Below are 17422 nucleotides of genomic sequence, written 5' to 3'. Positions count from 1 at the left end.
AGTGCGTGGGGGGGGGGGGTGGAACTTGTATGGCTACATATATTGGCAATCTACCTCTGCGTAATATGTTGGCGCTATATAAATCTGATAAATAATAATAATAATAATAGATTGCCAATACTGACAATATGTAGGCTAGCAATCTAATTATATTTTTTTTCCCCACCAATGCCTCCTACTTTTCCCCTCCCAAATGCCTTTTTTTCTTAAAGGGATACTGTAGGGGGTCGGGGGAAAATGAGTTGAACTTACCCGTGGCTTCTAATGGTCCCCCGCAGACATCCTGTACCCACGCAGCGACTCACCGATGCTCCGGCCCTCCGGGTCACTTCTGGAATTTCAGACTTTAAAGTCTGAAAACCACTGTGCCTGCGTTGCCGTGTCCTCGCTCCTGCTGATGTCACCAGGAGCGTACTGCGCAGGCACAGACCATATTGGGCCTGTGCAGTACGCTCCTGGTGACATCAGTGGCAGCTAGAACTCGGCAACCAAGGCGCAGTGGTTTTCAGACTTTAAAGTCTGAAATTCCAGAAGTGACCCGGAGGCGCGGCCGGAGCATCGGTGAGTGGCAGCGCGGGCACAGGATGTCTGCGGGGGACCATTAGAAGCCCCGGGTAAGTTCAACTCATTTTCCCCCAACCCCCCTACAGTATTCCTTTAAAGTGTACCGTGTAAGAAAAAAGTGCCCCGGTGGGTACTTACCTCAGGGAAGGGGAGGCCTTTGTATCTTAAAGAGGTTTCCCCCTTCCTCTTCAGTAGATGGGATCCAGTGCTGGGAGCCCCAAAGTTCTCCTAATCGGTGTGCGCAAGCACAGTAGCTGCTCTCCATTCAGGCTCTAGCAGAAACAGCCAAGCACGATCGCATCCAATCTACTGTGCAGGCACACTGGTGGTACGTGAACGTTTTCAAGCAATAAAAGTGGTACAATTAGTGGAAAGGTTGAAAAGCCATGACTTACACCATCCAATAAATGGGCTGCACAGGCACTGAGGACAGGAGAGCTTCAGCCACACCACAATGGCTGTTAAGTCTTACATACAAAGAAGGAGGGACTATATTCTTCCTGCTTGGTGTCCATGATTTTGAATGGAAACGTAGGTGCCGAGCGGAGTGGTCAATTAACATCCTTTCTTTTATGTATTAGATGCAAAAGGCTGAAACTGCATACTGCGTGCTTGTGTAATGGTGGCCAATAAGATCATTGAGATATTAATAATGTGAAGTTGATCCAGATTTTGTGCTACTTGTATGCAAATGTATGCACACAATTGCATTTGATTGATCCATGTCTAAGCTGCATACATGTTCATAAGATTTAAATCTCCTCACGATGATTAGCATGCCATTGACCATCTCTAGTGACCAATGCCAGAACACCTTTCCTATATATCCTGTTTCATTGAGTTGCAGGAGACTTGTGGCGACAGTAGAGATAGTCAGACTACACTAGTAATCACACCTCACATTACATGCAGCTTAGAACTGTGCCAATTAAATGCACTTCCTGCCAATTTTTAGTGCATTGATTTCCAATCTGCATAAAGTTTTCAGAGTGCTGCTGTATAAGGTGGGTACGGTTTATGGCATAGAAAGATTTTTCATTCAGCAGGTAGTCAAGATATCATTTTAATGGGAACAATATAATTCATCTGGAAACAATTTTGGAAATCAGATTGTATACAGCATTTCCTTTCTATTGATGGATATCAGGCTCACAATGTATTTGCTTCATTGGAAAGTATGAAACTACTGAATAATAATGTGGAAAGTGCATTGTTTTTGATTCATTGATGTGGTTGGCTCTGAAACTCAGACTAGTTTGTCCCTCTTCTTACTTGGCTGTCCAGAAGGAGGCAAGTGATGGTGAATATTATAACAAGGAACATGCCATCAGATAAGGATCTGCTCCTGGCCAGGAGTTTTCTCATGAACATCTTGAGAAGTTCTATGAGGTACAGTATGGGTACCCAGTGCATTGTCCCTGTAACATGAATATGGTTGATCCACTGTGTGCTTAGTAGAAACCTCATAGACAGCCTCATTCCCTTTATTGTGTTCACTGTGTTCATGATGTGTTGATGTTGTGATTAAGTGACATTTATGTAGGGGGCACTTGCAAGTCTTTGTATGGATTCTTCATGGGAAGTTGTGTAATTCAGTACTGAGTGCTGAGTGTTAAGCCTGGGATCCACTTGAATGCAATTGGATTGCCAGTGATTCCAAAAAGTGCTTTGCCAATGAACGTTTATAAAGGGGAACCCACTAGAGCGTTTGTAATTAAGCTGATTTTGGATCACTGCCAAATCACTCACTGTATAAAAGCGATTTTGCAGCGATTTTACTACCTGAACCACCAAAACAAAAAATCACAATCCCTAGAAATTAAATAAAATCGCTACAAAAATTCCGGAATTGCTGCTCAAACCGCTTTACGAAACGCAAGGTAAAAAACCTGAGTTGTTGCGATTCCAAGTGGGTCACAGACCCCCAAAAAAGTCTAATGCTGGGCATACATGAGTCGACCCGGCGGCTCAATTATCCACCGGATCGACTCCCGCCGCGCCCTCGCGGGCGGCCGGATCGATTCCCGCTCGTCCCCGCGGGAGCTCCTTATCTTCCGCTCTTTTCCCCGCTATTGTCCGCCGAGCGGGGTATCGATCCTGCAGGTCATCGGACCTGTCGGAAATTATCAATCGAGCCATCAGCGGCTCGATTGATAAGGGCGCAACGGCCCGTGTATGCCCAGCATAAGACATTTATTTTAGCTCTCCACCTAACAGTATAAACTTCCAAATACTCACTAATTACTTTACTGATGTTCCTACAATATTCAGTGACCTTTCCAGTATTATTTTGGGATGTCTACATTTTTAAAACCTTTTATGGTCTCTAATTCCCTATGCTCAGCTTGACTATCCAATTCTACAAAACTTTTTCATTGGGATACTTTTAGAATTTAGACAATGTGATGGAAACCACAGTAATCTAAAACCTAGGAGTTATAACATAGCAAGACGGGGAGGCAATCTCAATTACAAAAAAATTGGAAGAACTAGTCCCCATGCTCTGAAATCATGACTTTACTAATTCTAGTATAGAATATTGATGCAACTTTTTAAACTGGAGTTACCACCATCCGCGAGACCATTGATATTGAATGTAATGTTAATACTGGTGGGTGGAGACAACTACAAAATATGGCAGTTCTCAATACAAAGCTCTGGGAATGTAGGAGGTGGCCTAGTTTCATTAATCATATTTTTTTTTGGCCTCCAACTTCGCATTTCAATCTGAACAAGGATCTCTGAGTGTACTGGAAAAACAAGTCTATTCTATGGACGGTGTCCATCACATGCACTGAATGCACTGCTAATGTACAGGTGCTAGATACCATCTCTTAGGTCTTCTGGAGTCCATGCCTTGATGGCTCAAAACTGTTTTGGCAGCTCTAAGGGGACATACACCTTATTAGAGTTTGAAATGTTTTGGCTGGGCAGTATATCTGTGTGCATGTATGCTTTCATAGCACTGTGTGTTTACAGTATATGCTACTATTGCAACATTATGAAATGTTTTAGCTGCATCCGATTTGTAGTGGCTGGTCAGTTGTCATTTGTATAGGATTCCCCATATATTTACATCAAGTTCATTCTTAATCTGAAATTAGGTGCCGTAAGTCACTGGGTTCATGCCATTCACCCTCAGCTTGGCATTACAAATGTGGGGTAAAATGGTGTGCAGCAGTCTAGTACCGCTGTTTTAACATTTACATTATCAGTTTTTGTGAACCGGAATATTAATAACGCCTCCTATTTTGTTATGTGTTTGCATATACACAAAAAGACTAAAATAGATTTATAATCCATGTAATTATTCATGTGTGCTATTGCCAGTTATAAGACAAGAATTTTTTTTTTTTGCTGAGGCTTCTGCTGATCTGAATTGTTGCTCTGTAGTTCTTTCACATCACTTCACTCTCTAGCCTTTGGCTTTCAAGTTTAATTTGCTCAACTCAGACTAGTGAACGTGTTGAAAATGTGACACATTTGCCATGCAATTTCACAGCAATGCTCAATTCTCATGTTTGGATATGGTCAGTTTCTCCTGAAAAACATTGCCTAAGGGGCTAAATAAGGAGGTGGTTGACTTGATTATGGATTCAGTTTGTAAGTGTCTGATTTGAGGGTGCATACACACATCCAGTTTTGATTGAGCAGTTTTATATTGAATACTGTGAACGGCTTGTGAAAGTAAGCTCTCATACTCATGGAGTTGGTAAACTTGACCAATAAAATTGAATGTGTGTATGGTAGACTAGTTGTGATCATGTCTCACTTTTGTATACTGTTTGTATACTGTTTGCTGAATGAGTGACAGAAGTGACACTTGATCATGATCAGTCAATCAGAGACTTACAGAATTATTACTGGTAAATGATGAAATTAAGCTCTTGCTTCTCCATAGTTCTAATTTAGTTACATTTGAGTAAGACAAATTTATGTCTTAACCATGACTGCTCACCCAATTTTTTAAAGGTTTTATACAATGATACACTGCTGTCCTACTACTATGACATGTAACATGTACTTGGCGAAATACATATGATCCTGATGACATATAAAGTATATGTGACGTGTGAACAGATGTCATCCAATGTTGCTTACAGATCCAGCATGCCAGATCTCTGTGCCACCGACAAAAAAATGAATGTATGAGCACATCTTCTTCCAGTTACCCTGCCTGATGCCGTTCCTCGGTCCAACACCCTGTCATCCCTCCTCCTCCTTTCATTGAGTAGCACACTCTGCTCAGCTGTATCTAAGTGTCTGTATAGGGCTCGTGCCTCACAATATCACCCTACAAATCAAGCGTGATTGTTTCAGGTGACACTGAGTGTTTATCATTTGATTCGGCACTCTTATTCATGCCTCTCACTATCACTCTATCTCCCACCTAAAGCAGCATTTCCCAAATCGACTCCCGCTATACCTACAGTTGTGTTCAAAATTATTTAACCCCCAATGCTGTAAAGGGTTTTAGGGAATTTAGTGTACATTTGTAATTGTGTTCAGAATGAAATCTTACAAGGACCTTTTAAAGAATCAAATGCAACTAAAATGACATCAATTGTTTTTGTAAGACAGTATTACATTTTTTATTTTTTTTTGTGATTTCTTCATTGACACAATTATTTAACCCCTTAAAGACTACCACTCTTAGGGCTCGTTTCCACTGTTGCGGTGCGGAATTGCCTGGATTCCACCGCGGATGAAATCGCATGCGGATGCGTTTCTGCATGCGGTTTTCCCCGTGATTTCGCATGCGATTTCGCATGGCTAAGAGGCAGGCGAATTTAACCATGTCACAGCCTGTGTAAATTTCCATAACATTACATGCGAAATCGCGGGGAAAAACGCATGACAAAGCCGCATGCGTAATCTGACGGCTCTGCTGTGCAGATTTCCCCCGCACACCAAAACGCACCCACACGACGCACAAGTGGAAACAATCCCATCCACTTGTATTGCCTATGCGAATCCGCATGCGGTGCCCGCATGCAGATTCGCTATAGTGGAAACGAGCCCTTAAGAACAGAGGTTAATTCAAGTGTTTTCGATCAGGTATTGAATACACTTGTGGATGTTAATGAGCAGCAATCAAGCATAATAAGCACCAATTAGGCAGATTTAAAATGACTGTGATACTCAGCTCCTTCTAGACATTTACTGATGTGTTACATGGTGTCTCCAAAGAATAAGAAGAGTCGACTGCAGTATGCCAAAATTCATGTGGACAAACCACAAAAGTTTTGGGATAGTGTTCTGTGGACTGATTAAACAAAATTAGGCCTGGTGCACACCAGAGGAGTTTTTCTGAGCGTTTTGAGTTTTTAAATCTGCTGCTAATGTTATCCTATGTGTCTTTGCACACTGGAGCAATGAGGTTTTGTAAAAAAAACCCATAGCATTACATTGGGAAGAGCTTTTGAAACCTCTAAAACCTCTTCCCAATGTAATGCTATGGTTTTTTTTACAAAACCTCTTTGCTCCAGTGTGCACAGACACATAGGATAACATTAGCAGCAGATTTAAAAACTCAAAACGCTCAGAAAAACTCCTCTGGTGTGCACCAGGCCTTAGAACTGTTTGGGCCCATGGATAAACGCAATGTTTGGAGGAGGAAGAACAAGGCCTATGAAGAAAAGAACACCTTGCCTACTGTGAAGCATGGCGGGGGGTAAATCATGCTTTGGGGTTGTTTTGCTTCTGTAGGTACAGGGAAGCTTCAGCATGTGCAAGGTACCATGAATTCTCTTCAGTACCAGGAGATATTGGATGAAAATGTGATGCAGTCCGTCACAAACTTGAGGCTTGGGAGACGTTGGACCTTTCAACAGGACAATGATCCCAAGCATACCTCCAAGTCCTCTAGAGCATGGTTGCAGATTAAAGGCTGGAACATTTTGGAGTGGCCATCGCAGTCACCAGACTTAAATCCGATTGAGAACCTCTGGTGGGACTTAAAGAAAGCAGTTGCAGCACGCAAGCCTAAGAATTTGACTGAACTGGAGGCTTTTGCCCATGAAGAATGGGCTAAGATACCCGTAGATCGCTGCAAGACACTTGTGTCAAGCAATGCTTCACGTTTAACCAGTTCACCCCCAAGGGTTTTTACTCTAACGGACCAGAGCAATTTTCACTTGCCGGTGCTCCTCCCTTTTATTCCCTAATAACTTTATTACTACTTATCACAAGAAAATGATCTATACCTCGTTTTTTTCGCCACCAATTAGGCTTTCTGTGGGTAGTACATTTTGCTAAGAATTTTTGTATCCTAAATGCGTTTTAATGGGAAAAAAACAAAAAAATGAAAAAAAATAATTATTTCTTTGTTTTCAGCCATTATAGTTCTAAAATTAAACATTCTCGTGTGGTTAAAACAAACACATTTTATTTACCCAGTTGTCCCAATTATTAAACCGTTTAAATTATGTCCCTATCACAATGTATGGCGACAATATATTATTTTGAAATATAGGTGTTATTTTTCTGTTTTGTTTTTTTGTTCTGGCCTTAATTACAAGCCCCTATATAATAAATTAAAATTAATTTCCCCCCATAAAATATAGATTAAAAAAAGCGGAGTCCCTAAGGCAACTATTTATTTATTTATTTTAAGCTGATTTTTATTTACAAGTGTTTTTTTTTGGGGGGGGGGAGGGTTGGAAGTGTAATTTTATTAATAGTGTGTGTGTACTTGTATATGTATGTGTAATATATTTTTTGGCCACAAGATGGCGCTAGTGAACACTCTCCCGTATAGGAAGTGAACACTTTATTAAACTGTAACAGTTCCTGTTTTTGTGAATGGACGCGGCGGCTGTTTGCGGTCGCGTCCATTCACTCCAGGCAGTGCAATTGGGTAGAGGACCGTTCGGTCCTCTTCCCCAATCACTCAGCTCGGGATCCCGACGGTAATGGCGGCGGTAGCGGCGCGCACGCGTGCGGAGCGGCGGCGGGAACGCGCGACGTATTAAAACGTCATGTTGCCATTAACAGGCAAAAGCATGACGTTTTAATACGATACATTGCCGTTAAATGGTTAAAAGCTGTTATAACTGGAAAAGGATGTTGTACTAAGTACTAAGAATGAATGTCACTTGGGGGTTGAATAAAACTGATAATGATGTGAGCACAGAAAAGACATTTGTGGTTATTTCATTATAAATGTTATGTTATATTTGTCTGACTTGCAAGTGCCTCTGTGATTTAATTGTAAACAAGATGACTGAAATGATCAAAATCAATGTCAAACTGGCCAAAACACTCAATTTCAGTGGGGGTTGAATAATTTTGAACACAACTGTAAGTTAGTATTTAACCTCCCTAGCGTTGAGGACGAGCTGAGCTCGTCCAGAGACGCTAGAGTTCACCGCTCAGGCCCCACGGGGCCGATTTGAATAATTTTTTTTACTTTGCTTGCTGCGTGTCCTACCCAATCGTCGCCGCTGATCCGCCGCTACCCGACGCGAAAGAGGTCGTGTCCCCCCCGCAGACCCTGTGCGCACCTTGGCCAATCGCCGCCAGGCTGCGCTTGGGGTGGATCGGGAGTCTCTGTGATGTCACGACGTCGATGACGTCACCCCGTTCGTCGCCATGGCGACGGGGGAAGCCCTAAAGGAAATCCCGTTCAGAACGGGATTTCCTTATGGGCGTGATCGCCGGCACCGATCGGAAGGGTGGGAGGGAAAGAGCAGCAAGGGGAGAATCATGTAGCTAGCTCTAGGCTAGCTACATGATATAAAAAAAAATAGACGAAAAAAACCCTCAGAACACCCAGCAGGTTAAGGACATGCACAAAGAGCCTAGATGCATCTTAAAATTTCTGAAACAAGATGCTCAGTGATCTGCCTGCATACAACAGCTGTCAGCACTGAACCTGAAAAAATTACCATATACCATACATATGCCTTTTATAAATTGAGCAAACTATTTTACTAAGAGAGGGTTGTTTACAGATGAACACATTTTTTACTTTCCTATGATAATTTTTACAAATAGGTCACAAAGCTTTAAAAAGAAACCATAACCAGGAATTGAACTTCATCCCAATCAGTAGCTGATACCCCCTTTCCCATGAGATGCAATGGGGAGAAAATGAAATGGTCGTGCATCTAACCAAGATGCACCTGATAGGTACTCACTGCATAGGGCTAAAAAGCCTCTCAAAGGCACAAGTGTGCTCATTGCAGTGAAACAGGTGCATTAAGAACTAATGCATCTCACAATACAAACAATGGAAGCAAATCCATGCGTTACACATTATCCGGGGGCCTCACCCTTCTCTTATTGAGAGTGACATCTATTCCACGCTGCAGAGCATGTTAGCATGGACGGCTCGTGCAGCCTTCTCTCGGGGTCCCCACCCTATCTAAGTTTAAAATCACCCAACATTATGGGAACATGCTAGCAACGTTGACTTGGGAGCAGCAGGCCATATAAAGGGGAAGGGGTGCGGCGTGGGTTCCCATGAGAAATCTTTTCCTTTTTTCAAACTGATCATCAAGGGGCTCTGTATGGCTGATATTGTGGTGAAACCTCTCCCACAGTGTGATGTCAGGACCATGGTTCTTTTTTTATTACGTTATTTTCATTGGAATTTCTCTTAAATAAACTAGTTTTTAATCAATAGCCTTCATACTGTTTGTAAAATAATACAACATACATTTACAGTAGAACTAGATTGTAGATCATAGATATGCAGTACATTTTAGATCTATGTGGTGTCATATTTTGTCTAGCATGTTGAATCATTTTATCTTCTTAAATGAAGATAAATATGTATGTATTGATACGTTTATTTTTTCTGTTGCATTTGTGATGTGTGCATCCCTCATAGATGATTTATTTCTCTTTTAATGTACTTTTTTCAGGAAGAACGATGTGGCTTATAGACCTCACTCCTGGCACTCAGCAAAATTTATTGAAAGTCCCATGGAATCCTTGACTGCTCAATTGTCGAGTTCAAATTTCAACCCATCATGGAACTCTAGATACCACTCCAGGTAACACCTGTACTCTGACTTCATATATCTGGTTATAATAGGCCGCGTGTTGTAAGATAAAGCACACCACAGTAACCAAGCAGCTCTGGGTGACCCAAAAGCACAAGGAAGATATAGGGAACTTAAAGTTTTTAAGTCCCCTGTACCTTCCTTGTGGTTTGGGTCACCCCGAGCTGCTTGGTTACTGTGTTGTACTGGTCCAACCCCTATCCCATAGAGCCATATCAATCCCTGCCATGCTCTGAAGAGGACCAAATGTCCGAAATGGATTGTCTGCATGTGGGGTTGGTATGGCTCTGTAAAATTTAAAGCTATAGGCTTGCTAGACACCAGTGGTTCTGGATGCAATCCTGGCTTCTGGGGCACAAAGAGACAATTTGCTTATTCAGTAGCGGTGCATTGTGGGTAACCACCGATGTTCACTTTAAGCTGAATTATTGCACATTTCTTCTGTCTTAAGAAGGCAAACCACACTTAGCATTGTAAGATAGATTGTAAGATAGAGCAAACTGCAATAGCAATGCAGCTAGAGACAAGCTAGAACAGCCATGGTTATGAATCGCTGAACACCAGTGGATTGGTCACAGCACAGAATACAGATGATCCACAGAAACCATGTATATGAGAAGGGCCATACAAGAAAAACAAAGCCTTTATCATTATATTGCCCCTTCCACAATATTTGGAGCATTCATTAGATCCATAGATTTTTCAATAGAGGTTTATTAGTAACAAATTATGTAATGGTTTACAAATGGGTCTATTCATAAGATTTTGCAAATTTAAGCAGAAAAGGTTTAAAGAGTTGTGTTACTGTGAAGTCTATATTTGCAGAAAGCTAAACATTATTATTATTATTATTATTATTATTATTATTATTATGTGTTTATTTAGATGATAAAAACAGATCAAATACATATTCTATAAAATTGATTTTGCTGCTCTTGATGCTATAAGATGTCAGCAAAACCCAAGTGTTCATAAAAAGCAGCAGCATAATTTTACCGGTGTAGTGTCAGCTATACATTTAGATGAGCTGCAGAATAGATGCTGCAAAGAGTACCATCAAGAGTTTTTCATAGATCTACCCTAGAAGCTTTCTTACTCTCTCCTCATCCGGATTCCGGCAACACAGAAACCTAGCAGTAGCAATGAAGCTTCTGGGCTGCATCTATGATTAAAGAGACACTGAAGCGAAAAAAATATATGATATAATGAATTGGTTGTGTACTATGAATAATTACTAGAAGATTAGCAGCAAAGAAAATATTCTCATATTTTTATTTTCAGGTATATAGTGTTTTTTCTAACATTGCATCACTCTATAATATGTGCAGATTACACAACACTCAGCATTCAAAATGAGTCTTTCAGAGCAGTCTGTGAAGTAATTAACTCTCCTCTAGCAGAGGAAAAGTAAACAGTTCAATTACAGTTGAGATAATAAAAGTCAGATAACAGCCCTCTCCACCACCAAGTTAGTCGGAGAGCTTAAGGGCTGGTTCAGACGGACGTTTGGAGGCGTCGCGTTCGTTGGCGTTGCGTTCGTGATGCGTTCAGGCTTTCAGCAGCGTTCGCATTGCGTTCGGATGCGGTCGCGTTTTTTCTTCCCCTAGAGGGACATTACCCGTCGCGGTTAACCGCCCCTGGAAGCAACATGTAGCTTCCAGGGGCTCCTTGAACGCCAGTGAAAATCGGGACCCGAACGCCGCGTTTGTGCAAACGCTCGTAAAAGCTTGGTACAAACGCTCCCATTCACTTGAATGGGAGCGTTTAACGCCAAGCCCCGAACGCTGGCAGTAAACGCTCTGCAAACGTCCGTCTGAACCAGCCCTAATAGCTTTTTTTGCATAGAGATAACAACTGGAGTTTCTCAACTCTTCCTGTACTGGAAACAATTAGACTGATGTATCTGATCTTAATGTTTTTTTTCTTAGCTGTACTACACATACAAATCATAATATCATCATTTTTTTTTTCGCTTCAGTGTCTCTTTAAGCAGAATGTTAAAATCTCTATCTACCTTCGCTTGTGCACTTCAGTTAAAGCCTCCACAGGCTATTAGCACATTTACTACATACATTTAATTCCAGAAATCTCAGCGCAAGCCACATAAAATTAGTCTTCTTCATGAGGTATATAAACAGCTACCAGGCATTCACCTGTAATCACCAGTGCTTACAAGACAAGGTGAGGCGATTTGCCGTCCGCCGGTCAGGAACGGACTAGAGTGGACATCTCAAGGTTTTTATGATTGGCACTGTCGGTGCTTTTAATTTGCTTGTATATTGATCGGGTCCTTGTTGCACAGGACCCACAATGTGAGTGCTTTCTTTTATATTTTTGTGTGAAAATGTTATGAATAAATCTGCCTTTGAGGCTGTGCCTGAACAGTGCTGTTTTACTTGCTTTGGAGATGGTCACTTTGTCTTGTGATGGTGATTACAGGTGGATGCCTCATTGCTGTTTATATGCCTCATGAAGAAGACACATTTTATTTGGCTTGCACTGAGATTTCTGAAAATTAATTGTGCTGTCTATTGGTGGAATAGATCAACTTGGCTGCAGCATCTTCCTTTTGTGGCATCTATTGGGAAGCGCTTGCACTTTTTCCTTGCTACTTTAATACTTACATTTAGTTATAAACTCTTGTATTGTAATGATAACTAGCCCACTCAGTGTAACCACCACTGCTCCTAGTTGTTCCCTTTCCTCCACTGAAGTTATTTTGTGGGAAAGCTTGTGTGGCCAAGCTGCCGATAACTTTCCCTTCCAGTCAGGATTGTGCATGACACAAAGCTGACACCCAGAAAACCCCCAGTGTGGCGAATGGAGGTGGAGAGTTACTCAAACAATGGAAGGGAAGGGGGCACATGGGTTAAGGTCCTATTTCCTGGAGAATGCAGGGAAGGGGGAGTTTTTGACTACTTTAAAACAAGTAGTTGCAGATGGTTTGGTACTGCACTTGTTATTAGAATACAGGTACGTAAAGCTATTTTGAAAAACATTACATACTGTATTTTCTAACAGTATGGAGGGGAACTGATTAAGATGGTAGAGGGCAATGGAAAATGGAGAATAGGATGAGCCCTTAAACTTTGTGTTTTGTTTTGTTATCGGCTCAGTTGGAAGTGGACTCAGACATGGCAACTTAAGTTATGTACACATGCTCAATTGATGTTGCCCTTAAAGCGGAATATAACCCTGCATTTCAACTTTGCTCTAAAACATTATTTACAGCATATTATATGCAAAAAGCATTTTTTTTTTTACTAGACCAGCATTGGAAGGGTTAAACACAGAGGTTTAAAGTTCCGTGGAGAGATATGCAGAAGTTCAGATTGTTTAAAAACAAGAAGAGAATCGAGAGCCCAATATGGCGCAGTATTGTCAGGTAAAATGGAGAGTTCAATACAATTTTATGTATATATATATATACTCACAAACACGGGTTACCAATAGGCAACCACTTTAAATGCAGGTGGGGAGCATTAGGACCTGACCCCACTCAGGTTAAGAAGTCGCTCTCTGTAGACAGTAGATGGGGATGCACCCCTCCACCCAGGGTGGACTAGAAGATCAGCAAAAACTCGGTATACAGAGGCGCCAGAGTAGAGTAAAACGTTTTAAAAAACGCTTAAAAGGAGAGGGGGATGTTAAGGTGGACTCACCTCCCTCTTACAAAAAAAGAAAACTCACTTGAGTCTCAATAAAATAGAATTGTCAAGTAATTTATTCAACTCCACAAATGCAACGCGTTTCGCGGGCGTGACCCCGCTTCCTCAGGCAAAAATGGGAGCACAACTGGAATAAAAACAAAATATACACAAAATAACTACCCACAGAATTGCAACAATTGGCGCAGCAGATAATTGGTAGAAAACACATAAAATAATTGCTACATAAAGCATTGCTACAAAAAAAAAAAAAAAATTCCGCCCACATAAACACAGGGCTATGCAAACAAGCTTAGATGTCAGAAATCAAATAGCTAAGGCTTAATGCTCCCAGATTAGAGGAATCATATTGTATGTCTCAAGGTGAAACAGTTACATGGTAGAGCTGGGTATAGGCCACGGTCTATTCCCAGATAGCATATAGAGCTTTATATGGACACAAAAAGGATTAAAATAAACTGCAAGCATAAAGTATAAGATAACTTACCTCAGTGGGTCAAGCAATAAGTTTGAGCGCCTCTGTGTCAGTATGAAGTGAGGCTTGCTTTAAATGGGAAGAGAGGTTAAACTGGCAGGACTGAAGTCCAATCAGGAATGTTTGGTAACAGGAAGTATTTGGTAACAGGAGGTGTGAACAACTTTGCACAGGAAGTGAATCTCTCCAGTGGGATAGTTACGAAATTCCCAGCAGTGGCTGGGACATGGGATAATCAGCAATGGCTGGATAGAGTAATGGTCAAGGGCTCTGCCTCTGACACAGGCGACCCGGGTTCAAAACCTGGCTCCACCATTTCAGCATTTTTTTGTGGCAGCTAGACAATTCATGTAACTTTTAGTCATGGATGTTCGTATAAAGATGTCACTGGGTGTGCACATGTATACATACGGATTCAGGTGTAAAACGGTAAAAATGGTAAAATATAACGGTATGAGTGTTTTTTAAAAACAATATAAACATGCCAACAGTATACATATATATATATACACACACACACACACACACACACACACACACACACACACACACACACACACACATACACATAAAAAACTTAGACGTATAAAAGTAACATATATAAATATTGACATTAATCATAAAAGGGGTCAAGAGTAAGAAAGATATAAAAGAGAGGACCATTAAAAGCATAAAAAAAGGTTTGGAGTATAGATGGAGCTATTTACCTATAATTCAACACTTGGGAGGTGGGATCAAAATACTTTTTCTAAGACCTCATTTAGCCCTGTTGGTGTTAGGGTTTTGAGGATCTGTATCCACATCATCTCCCTATGCCGCAAAGTCTCAAAAACGTTAGTGGTGTTGGGGGGTAGCGATTCAATCAAAGTGATAGTGAATAGGTGTTGGTTGTTTTGGTGATGGGTGCCAAAGTGCCGGGAAACACTGTGGAGTGCATAATTATTAATGATGTTCCTTTTGTGTTGCCCAATTCTGGTTCTGGTGGTCTGGGTGGTCCGTCCGACATATTGCAGTTTGCAGGGGCATGATATTAGGTATATTACATTTTTGGTTTCACAGGTGATGTTTTGTTTGATCGTAATGAGTATTGGTGGTAAATGATTGAAAGGAATCTGTTTGGATTATAAAGGAACAGGCCTGGCAGCGGGACTTTTGACAAGCCCGTGATCCTAGGAGTAGTGAGTTGGTGTGGTGGCTTGGTTCACTGGGTCGGATCATTTTAAGTCTGCTGGGGGCTAATAGGTTCCGGAGGTTGGGAGCTCTCCGGAAGGTAAGTGTTGGATTTTTTGGTAATGTGTTGAGTAGATAAGGATCCTGCTGTAGGATTTCCCACCTTGACTGAAGAATGGTTCTGATAGCACTATGTTGCATACTAAATTTGGAGATAAACCTTGGAAAAAGGGCGGAGGGGTTGGCTGATTGTGTGGGTTGGGTCTGGGCTAGTTGATGGGTATTCATGGCCCTGTGTTTGGCATCCTTCAGGAGTTTGCGTGGATAGTTACGGTCAGTGAATTTGCCTGTAAGTATTCTGGATTGGTCATGGAAGTCCTTAATGTCTGTGCAGTTACAGTGTATGCGTCTGTATTGGCTGTAGGGTGTGTTGGTTGTCCATGGGCGGTGATGATGACTGTCAAAGTGGATGTAATTCTTAGCGTCTACCTTTTTAAAGTGGGTTTTGGTTTTGATGTGGATGGAATCAGTGAACAGTAGGAGATCTAAATATTCTATGGAATTATGGTTATATTGACAGGTAAATTGGAGTCCCGTAGGGTTGGTGTTAAGGAATTCTAAAAATCAATTAATGCGTGTGGGGTCACCTTGCCAGATAAAGATTAAGACGTCGATATAGCGGCGGTAAAAAATTATGTTTGATGAAAAGGGGTTGTCATGAGTGAATTTTAGAAATTCTAGGTAGCCCATTGCTAGATTTGCATATGAAGGGGCAAATGAGCTACCCATGGCTGTGCCTGTTAGTTGGTGGTAATGGTTTCCTGCAAATGAAAAAGCATTATGTTTTAAGATAAATTCTGCACATTGTATTAGAAAAGTCTGTTGGGCGATGGGCATATCTGGATTTTGGTTTAGGAAGAATTTTAGGGCTGTGAGTCCAAATGGGTGAGGTATATTTGTATATAAGGAGGTGACGTCACAAGTTAACCAAAGGAAGTCGGATTGCCAGTTTATATCTTTGAGGAGTTGGATGAGATGTTGGGAGTCTTTTAAATATGATGGAAGTGCCTGAACATGAGTTTGGAGATGTTGGTCAAGAAAACGAGATAAATTGCTGGTTGTAGATTCAATTCCATCAAAACCTTACAGAATAATCATAACCTTGTTATTAAGCCGGCGGACAAGAGCGGAGGAGTGGTTCTACTGAACAGAGCTGATTACCTAGAAGAGGCATACCGACTACTTAACAACACTGATCACTACTCTCCGCTAGATCATGATCCCACTTTCGAATTTAACAATAAACTTAAAACCTTCATCAATACGGCTTTTCTAAACGGTATCTTAACAAAAAACGACCGTTCTTTCATTATAAATCAGCACCCCAAAACACCCTTTTTTTACTTTCTCCCAAAAATCCACAAAACACTCATAAAACCACCAGGCCGACCAATTATTTCTGGAATTGAATCTACAACCAGCAATTTATCTCGTTTTCTTGACCAACATCTCCAAACTCATGTTCAGACACTTCCGTCATATTTAAAAGACTCCCAACATCTCATCCAACTCCTCAAAGATATAAACTGGCAATCCGCCTTCCTTAGGTTAACTTGTGACGTCACCTCCTTATATACAAATATACCTCACCCATTTGGACTCACAGCCCTAAAATTCTTCCTAAACCAAAATCCAGATATGCCCATCGCCCAACAGACTTTTCTAATACAATGTGCAGAATTTATCTTAAAACATAATGCTTTTTCATTTGCAGGAAACCATTACCACCAACTAACAAACACAGCCATGGGTAGCTCATTTGCCCCTTCATATGCAAATCTAGCAATGGGCTACCTAGAATTTCTAAAATTCACTCATGACAACCCCTTTTCATCAAACATAATTTTTTACCGCCGCTATATCGACGACTTAATCTTTATCTGGCAAGGTGACCCCACACGCATTAATTTATTTTTAGAATTCCTTAACACCAACCCTGCCGGACTCCAATTTACCTGTCAATATAACCAGAATTCCATAGAATATTTAGATCTCCTACTGTTCACTGATTCCATCCACATCAAAACCAAAACCCACTTTAAAAAGGTAGACGCTAAGAATTACATCCACTTTGACAGTCATCATCACCGCCCATGGACAACCAACACACCCTACAGCCAATACAGACGCATACACCGTAACTGCACAGACATTAAGGACTTCCATGACCAATCCAGAATACTTACAGGCAAATTCACTGACCGTAACTATCCACGCAAACTCCTGAAGGATGCCAAACACAGGGCCATGAATACCCATCAACTAGCCCAGACCCAACCCACACAATCAGCCAAACCCTCCACCCTTTTTCCAAGGTTTATCTCCAAATTTAGTATGCAACATAGTGCTATCAGAACCATTCTTCAGTCAAGGTGGGAAATCCTACAGCAGGATCCTTATCTACTCAACACATTACCAAAAAATCCAACACTTACCTTCCGGAGAGCTCCCAACCTCCGGAACCTATTAGCCCC

General features: G+C 41.3%; 1 protein-coding gene across 4 annotated transcripts in view; it reads left to right on the top strand.

The window, feature by feature from the left end:
* SHROOM2 (shroom family member 2) overlaps nt 1–17422 on the top strand; it is a 289384-nt gene that overhangs the window by 176716 nt on the left and 95246 nt on the right. For 2 of the 4 annotated variants that reach the window (XM_068269898.1, XM_068269900.1), the window contains 2 exons: nt 1849–1953; nt 9435–9566. In XM_068269898.1, the coding sequence (XP_068125999.1) occupies nt 1849–1953; nt 9435–9566 (237 nt within the window). The remainder of the gene's footprint in view (nt 1–1848; nt 1954–9434; nt 9567–17422) is intronic. The other 2 variants (XM_068269899.1, XM_068269901.1) reach the window with 1 other exon arrangement.

The sequence above is a fragment of the Hyperolius riggenbachi genome, chromosome 2 (genome assembly GCF_040937935.1).
Source record: "Hyperolius riggenbachi isolate aHypRig1 chromosome 2, aHypRig1.pri, whole genome shotgun sequence".
NCBI classification, from domain to species: domain Eukaryota; kingdom Metazoa; phylum Chordata; class Amphibia; order Anura; family Hyperoliidae; genus Hyperolius; species Hyperolius riggenbachi.
The sequence above is the reverse complement of the archived record's forward strand: the minus strand, read 5'-3'. Positions and strand labels throughout refer to the sequence as shown.